This window comes from Crotalus tigris, unplaced genomic scaffold, assembly GCF_016545835.1.
Source record: "Crotalus tigris isolate CLP2741 ecotype Arizona unplaced genomic scaffold, ASM1654583v1 scf7180000018867.1602434, whole genome shotgun sequence".
In the NCBI taxonomy this organism is placed as follows: Eukaryota; Metazoa; Chordata; class Lepidosauria; order Squamata; family Viperidae; genus Crotalus; species Crotalus tigris.
In genome coordinates, this window is record NW_024097246.1 from 739991 (window position 1) to 750403 (window position 10413).

The 10413-nt window shown below is 41.2% G+C and overlaps 1 protein-coding gene across 1 annotated transcript; it reads left to right on the plus strand.

The window, feature by feature from the left end:
* Positions 1-861: 861 nt before the first annotated feature.
* On the plus strand, positions 862-8006 carry LOC120314231. The gene is made up of 2 exons (XM_039357098.1): positions 862-1426; positions 3830-8006. Exon 2 carries the CDS (start codon positions 3836-3838, stop codon positions 5912-5914), a length of 2079 nt encoding a protein of 692 aa, XP_039213032.1. The 5' UTR covers positions 862-1426; positions 3830-3835; the 3' UTR covers positions 5915-8006.
* The last annotated feature ends 2407 nt before the right edge of the window (positions 8007-10413 follow it).

The following is a 10413-nucleotide window of genomic DNA, read 5'->3' on the forward strand; positions in this document are numbered from 1 at the left end:
CTTTCAGAAAAGTTGCCGCCTTCCATCTAGAAACTGAAGAGATTAGGAAGACAAAGACCCCTAAAATCTACATACCCCACTCAAACTCTAAGCCAGGACATAATAGGATTAACCCACCAATACCAAAAGGGCACACTCAGACTGAGGTCAAAGTACATGACACAGGAAATACAAAGCCTCAAACAGGAACAGGAAACAACCTCAAGAGACCCCAGAAGGTATAAAAGCCCACCATTCTGCTCCATGTGGTCACTTTTTTCCAGAGTCATCTTTCTGTCTGGCTCTCCTCTTCAATAAATTACAACCTTCTTTCTAAAACAGTTGCCATGTCATAATCATTTCCTTAGTAAAGAACCTTGCATTTGTCTCCAACAGATCTTCCTTCCTTCCTTCCTTCCTTCCTTCCTTCCTTCCTTCCTTCCTTCCTTTCTTTTTCTTTCTTTCTCTTCCTTCCTTCCTTCCTTCCTTCTCTCTCTCTTTTTCTTTTCCTTCCTTTTCTTTTCTTTCCTTTTTCTCCCCATCTGAGTAAACAACTCTGGGTGGCTCACAATTTAAAAACATATATTACAATTAAAATCTTCAAAACATTTTAAAACAGTAAAAACCATTAAAACAATTCAAAACATTAAAACATCTTTATGCTATTCTGCCTTTTCTCCTACCCTCTCAGGTTGGTTTTGAATATGGAATCTGCTTTAGAATTTTACCCATCCAGTTGTGTATCATCTGCAAACTTACAGAATTCATCATTCCCCCCCCCCCAAGTCATTTAAAAAATAATAATAAAGGTAGAGGACAGAGGGCTGAATCTAGTAGCATTCCACCTAATCTCTCTTTCCAATTTGATGAGAAAAAATTGCCATTCGCGTAGCTAAACTGGAATTGAAAAAAGTGCAGGAAATTAACTTGATCCCTGCCAGAAATGGAGGTGAAACATTCAGAGATCAAGAAGAGAAGAAAGAAAGAAAGAAAGAAAGAAAGAAAGAAAGAAAGAAAGAAAGAAAGAAAGAAAGAAAGAAAGAAAGAAAGAAAGAAAGAAAGAAAGAAAGAAAGAAAGAAAGGACTCCCCATTCAGAGGTCCAGAGGGTATTTATAAAACCAGAAACTGTTTTGATTTGCAATGCCCCATTTTAAGAGAGGCTGCAGAGTTTCCACAGGTGGCCTCTGGAAGTTCCCTGAAGCATCCAGGGGAGGATTTAGAGTTAAGGCTCTGGGTACAAAAGCCGCCTTTTACAACTTGGGCTGATTTCCGAACACGCCTGATTTCCAGGAATCAGTGCAAAGCAGAAACTGAAACTAAACAGGCTGCATAAAAAGCACTCGCATCCGCTCGAGCTTCACAAAAGCATCGAAACCCCTCGCAGAGCGAATATAGCCGGGTTTGGCTCCTCTCCAGTCTGAACTTCAAAGACAAACAAGTTCCGACGTGAGTCTCTCTCTCTCTCTCTCTCTCTCTCTCTCTCTCTCTCTCTCTCGGGGGAGGGGGTATTTCTTATGGTGGTTCTCACGGCGTCTTTTACCAACAGGTGAGCCTCCATAGGGTCGTGTCCTTAAGGGAGCATAAAACTTTCTCCCGCAGGGGGTGGAAAACACAGAGTATGGGGGGGGGGAGCCAGAGATAGGCTGATTTTCTGGTTATGGACAGTGAACTGAATGAAAGCCCAGTGAGAGGATGGAGACAGATTCTGCAGTGGAGGTTGGGGGTGTCCTCATATGAAATGGGGGAAGAGCAGGGAAGCCAGGATTCAGCCGAAGTCTGAAAATTATGTGTCACTGTGCTCCGCTAGGGGATGACAATAGCTGAAAAGAGTCGTGCAGAGCTCGGAGTAAGGAGGCTGAGGAAACAAGTGTGTGTTCCATTAGGATTTGGAAGCAGATTATGGCGAGGATGTAATTTAAGCTTGTTTCTCTTCTCCGTTCCTGAGTTCACGGAAGGAGGTGGCTGTAAAGTGGCTTTTTCCTTAAATCCCACCTGTTGGTGAAATCTAATTGTACTGTAACTCTTAATACATTCCGGGGTGTCAAAGGAATCTCTTGAACCTGGCTTGAATCAAAGTCCGAGGGAAATGAAAGATGAAGTCAGAATAAGCAAAACAAAATATGCATTCAGTTTTCAGTTATTTATTAAATGGATAAGTCATGTTACATTTAAAGATGTGAATCTGGCTTGAATCAAAGTCAGAGGGAAATGAAAGACCGGAAGAAGCAAGACAGGTCTTTCATTATTTATCTCCCTTTATGCATTCAACTAAACTATCAATTTATTAAATGTATAAGTCAAGTTCCTGTTTGGGAGGGAGAGACTTACATTGAAAGAAGTGAACGTGTTTCCAGTTAAAACATTGGAAAGCTTGAATTTTACTACAAAGATATTTTGAGGTATAGGTAGTTCTTGAAATACGACAACAAATTTCCATCGCTAAGTAAGATAGTTATTAAGTGAGTTTGGCAGCATTTTATGATCTTTCTTGCCACAGTTATGTGAATCACCAAAGTTGTTAAGTTAGTAACACGGTTGTTAAATGAATCTAGCTTTGCCATTGATTTTGCTTATCAGGAGGCCACAACAGACCTGACCCCATGACACTGCAACTGCCACGAATAGGATCCAGTTGCCAAATGTCCGAATTTTGGTCATGTGACCAGGCGGATGCTGCAATGGTTGTTCAATGTGAAAGAGTCATGGGTCACTTTTTTCAGTGCTGTTGTAAGTTTGAATGGTCACTAAATGAATGGTTGTAGGTGGTAAGTTGAGGACTATCTGTATTGTGGTTTTACTATGGCACTAAATGGGATCGTGTAATTAGTTGAAGAATGAATGTATTTGAGACTTCAAAATTTGGTTAAACAGAATTTGTCAGCTTTCAATCTTTGAACAGATTTTGTATTGCCAGAAAGGCAAGATCAGATAACAGGACTCCATATAAACTTGGTTTGATTTCTTGTTCAAACATTGACTCTAATGATTTGTGTAACTATGATTTTGCTGATTTTGGCATACTAAGCAAGTAGAAAATATTATTGGAACATTGTTCTGCATTTTTTTCTTTTTAGTTTTTTTCTTTTTTTTCTTTTAGCTTTATTGTTTAGGTTTTTTAATCATATAGCTGTTTTCAGTTATTTAGATTGAAGTATAAAAATGTATTCATTTTTATTGCTGGCACTGGTTAAACAACATTTAAAGACTTAATAAACAACATTTAATTAATATTAATTAAATTAATATTTAAAAAATTCTGTCCAGATATGTTGGGTGTTAATTCTATAAATCCCCATTGAATGTGGCCGTTGGGTTGGCTTTGGAGGTTATAGGAGCTAAAATTCAACATTTCTGATAGAAGCAAGCTAAGTACATGTGAAACAAAGGTTCAGAAGTGAATTTCTAAATCTAATTTATGAAAATGCAGCAAGTCAGGCAAATTTTGCATTGTAGGAGATGACCAGACTGAGCCCGAGGGAGGGGTCAAGCACATCATCAGTCTCGAGTCCCTTTGCGCTCACAAGAGATCTAAGTCCAGCGCACCTTGAATTCCGTTGACCCTTATCGACCACCAATCTTCCTTTAACCGTTAGCACTTCAGATTCTTGTAGAGAGTGCTAACATGCAATAAACCTGTATTCATTTCAACCGCCTCAGCTCCTGGTTTCCTGTGCTTGGCATGCATATTTCTGAAAAGGAAATTAGCGCCAGTAAAAAAACGTTATGACTGTGTTATCCTGGACGTGGCAAAGTCTTCTAGAACTCCTGAGTTCACTGGGTTCTTTTCCAATCGAGGTATTCCAGAGACTACAGTTCAACCTTTCTTCTTCTTCTTTTTGTTTTATCCAGGCTGAAATGGCTGTCCAGCCCAAAGGTGCGCTTGCTACGAGAGCCGTGATGAACATTAGCAAAGCAGAGGAAGTCCGAAAGGAGACAGAACTGATGATGAAGCCCCATGCAAATTGGGAGGAGTATCTGATGCCTGAGCCCATTGCCATCGCCCTCTTAGGGGAGCTGGCTTGCATTGCCGCAGGACAAGGAGACTTTGCCATCAATCTTGCCCCACCCGAGGGAGGCTACAAATATATGAGGTATCCGAACTCTTTCCAGGCCTCCCTGATGCAGGTGAGCAACAGTGGGTGGCATGCCTTCAGCATAGCCCACAAGAATATGGATGGCATCCGGCTGCTTTCTATGAGCGTCCCTGAGCAAATCAAGATGGTCATGAAGACCTTATTCCAGGATGACCTTACCTTGATAGATGCCTTGCTCCCTGGACAGCTATCCAGCCTGAAATCAATTGCAAATGAATGTTCCTCTTTGGCTAAGGCAGTTGACAATAAGTTCTATGATGTCATCTGTCTGACTGAGGAACTCCTGGAAGTGTGTATGAGTTCCAAATCACAGTATGAACAAGGACTGACGCAAACCAAACAAGCCTTGGAAGACCTGAAGCAAAGAAAAGCAGCAGCTGAAGAAACCAAGGCCAAAGCAGAGGAATACTACAAGGAAGTAAAGAACAGAGTGACTGATACGTTTGACGATTATAGAAAAGCGATAGATAGCATTCCTACCGGCTGGAGTAGTGTAATTCTGGATTTCACTTCAACTGTAAGAGAAACCTTGACGGTGCCCATTACCTGCCTGACATCCTTGGTCAGCTCTAACAGAAATCAATTGCTTTCTCCAATCGACAGCAGAAGTGAGGAAGAGTTTGAAAGTAGGGATGACTTTATAGCCATGAACAACATCTGTGCCCTGTCAGGTCAACTGGTGGCATTGGTGGACGGTCTTAAAACCGTGGTGGATGATGAAGGTAATATTAACATGGATGTCCTCTACAATAAAAAAAACAATGAAATCAAAACCATATGGACCAAAAAGAAATCCCAGCAACTTTTAGAGAAAATAAAAAAAGAAAGAAACTGCAGCCTGAAAAATGTAGCAGTGAAAATATGTAACGATATCATCAAGATTTCCAATATGTTAACTGAAAGAGCAGTATCAGGGAACATAAACCAGAAAAAACTGATAAAGAAAATTAACACCCTCTCGATTGATATTGAGGTTTTCGACAGCAGAAGCAAATTCTGCAGCCGCACATCCCCTTTTGGTCCCATGGCACCAAATATGTCCAAATCCCAGAGAAATGTCCAAGAAGACTCATCGTTGTCATCGGCGATGAAAAACAGCCTTTTGAAAACCGAGCAAACGAAAGAAATACTGAAGATGTGTCAAGAAGAATACCAGAAAAGCTTCGACAACTTAAAGGAGCAGAATAAGGATTTGCTGGACGTGCTCAGTGAAATGAAGAAATGCGAAATAAAGGAGATTGATTTTGAAAAAGCCCAAAACATGCTGATCAAATGCCTGGACGCCATGGGAAGAGTGAAGGAGCAGTGGGAGAAAATGGTGCGTTTCTTCCAGATGATCTCGAATCTCATTGATTCCTGTCTCAATAAGCGCCTGACGGAATTTGTGAAATTGGCCGAAGATCTTCCCCAAATTCCAAATTATTCTCACCAAGACTTTATCATAGATATGATCTATAAACAGGCCTTCAATGCGTCCAACATAGCTCATTTGGTGCACATGATATCCGAGACCTACACAGACGTGTCTTCAAAATACCTGATGGATAATGTGGGCAGCCTGAGCAGGCTTATTTCCATGGACCCTTCTGATCCCCAATTCCGGATGGAGCGGATCAAACTAGCAGACGGCTGTGACAATGCCCAAAAAGCGATAAAGGACCTGGTCATTAAGCAAAAGAAAGAATTTGAAAATAACATCCATGCCAGAGTGGCCAAAATCAATTCTGAGCTGAAGGCTGTCTTGCCAGAAGTGCCGGAAGCTGAGAGGAAAGCGATCGAACATAATGTGCACAAAGGAATGAGGGAAATCACCGAGGATGAAGCTGATCAATTCATGTAGAAATGTCTTTCAAACTATGAGGGAAATGGAGGCAGTCTAGGCCAGGGGTAGGCACCTTTGGCTCTTTTATGACTCGTGAACTTCAACTCCCAGAATTCGTGAGCCAGCATAGCTGGCTCAGGAATTCTGGGAGTTGAAGTCCACGAGTCATAAAAGAGCCAAGGTTGCCTACCCCTGGTCTAGGCTCTTCTGTATTATTGCATTTCCCTCAGAGTAATAGGATGTGAATTGGGCCACTCAATCATCTTGTATTTGCTAAAACTAGAAAACCAAGAAACGGCTATAGATATTGCCATTCAGGATCTATTCTGAACCATATAGCTCTATGTATCCCTAACTAGTGAGCATGTATCAGTATGTTAGAATATCTGGCAGTTATTGGGTTAAATGCTAGGTATGTTGATGGGTCAGTGGGAGGAGTCTCAAAAGGTCATTGGACATTGGGAGACTTCCTGGACACAAGCCAGATGGGAATGCCTTTTTTCATCCAGCCTCATGTCTCCTAGCCACACGGCTTGGAGATCCTTTGTGATGCTCAGCAGAAGAAGAGGGGAAAATTCAATATCAATTTACCTGTGGAATAAACCAATATTGCAAATATGTTTCTGGACGTAGCTACATAAGAGTGAGTTATTGTTTAGGATTCCTAGAAATAAAAGCAATATTTTCTGTTTATTCTTCTGAGTTATCTATCTGTTTTGGATTGGACGGAAAGCAGTCTGTTCTGTCTGGAACAGAATAAGATCCTTTCAAAAATCACCTTGGCTGATCATTTCTGAGGTAGGGCTCATGTTGGCTCCTACTAAATATTTCTATTTTTGTTTCTCCTTTAGTGCACCAGTTACCTCTTTTCCACTTCGATCAATTTTTATGGACCAATACCTCTCCCTCTGTCTGCTGATCTGCTTACTGGTTTGTCTGCCCTACCACTCCTCTCTTTTTGGGCTGTTTCTGGTGGAGGAAAAGCTGAAGTGTGTTTCATGTGCTTCTCTTTTTACCATACTTTGTGTCTCTAGGATAGAGAAAGGGGTTGGGATATGTACTGTATGTAGTTTGAGTTCAATATTAAAAATGTGATGTCCAATTTCATTCATTGCTGTTAATTCTATTGTCACTACAGGCTTCCTTCATTTTTGGAGTGATGGTACAATCAAGTCTCTCTCTCTCTCTCTCTCTCTCTCTCTCTCTCTCTCTCTCTCTCTCTCTTCATATATCCATGCACACACATTAATTGGGGGATGAATACAATGTCTACATTTTTTTCCTGGGGTTAGCAATTTTAGGTCTGTATTTCTTTGGAGATGCTTATCAATTAACAGAATAACAGAGGGACCATGGAGGTCTTCTAGTCCATCCCCCTGCTGGATCCAACAGCCTGATCTATCATCTCTTAGAGAGATGGGTGCTTGGATTACTCTGCTCACTGAAATATAGGTGATAGATTCTCAGTTTTCCCGGCTTCTTGAGTCCTTCTAACACCTTTTCATATCACTTTGGTACAGCTCAAGAACGGCTAGATTCTAACAACCACCCCTAATTTACTTTCTGCAAATGAACTTTAAGATAGCAAATCTTAAGAACAAGGCATTGTAAAAATGTTACTTTTTAAAGAAGGGATCCCTTTTCATCAAAAGCTGATGATACAACTGTACCTAACGAGGAAAAGAGTGCCGGTTTAGAGAGATACTCTTCAAGTACTTTTAGACGGTAAGTTTCCAGGAAATCAAGAGAAAGAGGTTAATCAAATCAGCCAGAATGAACAGAGTAATTAAACATTGAGTTTTGGGTTAGATAATAAGAATTTCTTTTATTTGGTTGTTAATCATACAGTTATTAACTGCTATTACACTATGTTGTTTTCCATATGGTTGCAATCTTAAGACTGAAATAGGATTTTTTTTAACTCTTTTTGCCGTTCAGTTGTTACTTTTACATGTTAATATTTCTTTTACTGATTCATTACAGCTTTTCTGCCACATATAAGAACTATGTTAGTCATTCTGAAGTTACTAAACATTATAGTAAACAACTCTCCTGCATTAAATTCTTGCTTTTATGCTAGAAAGAGTCAATAAATGTCTATTCTCTAAAATTGGCCTGGGTTTAATATCTTGTTGACTTAACCTACCACAACACAGCAGAGCTTCTAAGTGTCCATGGAGATTCTCCGTCATCCCGGTCATGGCTGTCCCAAAGGCGCCTTTTCAAAAGGCAACTGGACTTTCTTGTTTTTCTTTGAGGATGTTTCGCTTCTCATCCAAGAAGCTTCTTCAGCTCTAAACCTGAAGAAGCTTCTCGGGTGACAAGCGAAATGTCTTCAAATAAAAGCAAGAAAATCCAGTTGCCTCTTGAAAAAGCATCTTTGGGTCAGCAGAGTTTCCCGCTGGAACAACAGTGTGAATATCAGGGGCAGCATACATTTCCATCATCATGTTTACCAGATCTTGAAAACAAAAATATATGCGGGAAGGATATAATGATACGGATTTCTTTCCTTGATAGGGTGGAAACTATAGGGTGTTTGGTAGTGCCTATTTTCAGTGGTTAAAATTACAAAAAATAATAATTAGCATGCAGAGTTCTCTAGTTCCAGGTAAGGCTCTCTTTACCTGGCCCTTGGTAGAAAGAAGGCAGTGGCAATTGTTGTAAAACCAAAGTAACAAAGCTGTTGTTTCTAAATAATGGTAATCCAATAGCAATCCGTTTTCCAGCCTCAAATATGCAAGGGGAATATAATCTCAATCTTGCATGGCTTGCACTCTGTACGAGGACAAAGCAAGGAAATCGTGGTGCAAGATTAGAGAACTGAAGTTGGTGAACAAACCTCGGGGAGTTATAAAGTATGGTTTGTAAAAGTAATGTGTAAGTTCTGAAAGCTCCCTAATTTCTGTGAAACATTGCATTCTCCTTCTGTCAATCATCATCTTCCCCCCTCCCCCAACACATGCACACTGTTAAAAGTCAAAAGGGTGGGGTGGTTGCTTGAGTTACAGAAAAACATGGAGTCATTTTGGTTTAGGGGTTAAGACACCAGGCTAGAAAGCAGGAAACTGTAAGTTGTAGTCCCACCTTCAGCATGAAAGCCTGATGATGGTGGTGGTGGTGGTGGTGGTGATGGTGGTGGAGGAGGAGGAGGAGGAGGAGAAGGAGGAGGAGGAGGGGATCTTGGTGGTCATCTTGTTTCCTGCTCAGGCAGGTAACCCTATACCATTTCAGACAAATAGCAGTCCAGTCGCTTCTTAAAAACTCCAGTATTGGCACATTCACAGCTTCTGGAGGCAGGTTGTTCCACTGGTTAATTGTTTTAACTATCAGGAAGTTTCTCCTTAGTTCTAGGTTGCTTCTCTCCTTGATTAGTTTCCATCCGTTGCATCTTGTCCTGCCTTCTCCAGGTGTCTTGGAGAATAGCTTGACTCCCTCTTCTTTGTGGCAGCCCCTGAGATATTGGAACACTGCTATCATGTCCTCCCTCATCCTTCTCTTTGTTAAACTAGACATACCCAATTCCAGCAACCATTCCTTATATGTTTTAGCCTCCAGTCCCCTAATCATCTTTGTTGCTCTTGTCTGTACTCTTTCTACAGTCTCAACATCTTTTTTACATCGTGGTGACCAAAACTGGATACAGTATTCCAAGTGTGGAATGTTCCAATGTTGCTCATTGGGGGGGCACCTGTGGGGGCCAGGCAGGGTTGGGGGCAATCCAGAGGGTCTCTGGCAGGTGGGGTAGTGGGCAGGAGGCCCAGCATAGATGGGAGGAAGCACGCAATCCTAGCTGGGACTGGGGGGCCATGGTGCCGATGGGGATCCAGCTTTCCCTGCTTGGGGTCGCCTTTGGTTTGCTGGGTGTGGACATGCTCTACCACCTCTACTCGAGCTTGCTAGCTGGCTGCTTCGCCTCCTTTTTGCCTGGTGGGGCTGCCGCTCCGGGCAGCAGCAGACTAATGGACCTGCACAACCTGCTGACAGCGGCGGCACCACTGAACTACAATCTTCTTTCTAAAACAGTTGCCATGTCATAATCATTTCCTTAGTAAAGAACCTTGCATTTGTCTCCAACAGATCTTTCTTTCTTTCTTTCTTTCTTTCTTTCTTTCTTTCTTTCTTTCTTTCTTTCTTTCTTTCTTTCTTTCTTTCTTTCTCTCTCTCTCTCTCTCTCTCTCTCTCTCTCTCTCTCTCTCTCTCTCTCTCTCTCTCTCTCTCTCTCTCCTTCCTTTTCTTTCCTTTTTCTCCCCATCTGAGTAAACAACTCTGGGCGGCTCACAATTCAAAAACATATATTACAATTAAAATCTTCAAAACATTTTAAAACAGTAAAAGCCATTAAAACAATTCAAAACATTGAAATATCTTTATGCTATTCTGCCTTTTCTCCTACCCTCTCAGGTTGGTTTTGAATGTGGAATCTGCTTTAGAATTTTACCCATCCAGTTGTGTATCATCTGCAAACTTACAGAATTCATCATTTCCCCCCCCCCCCAAGTCATTTTTTAAAAAAA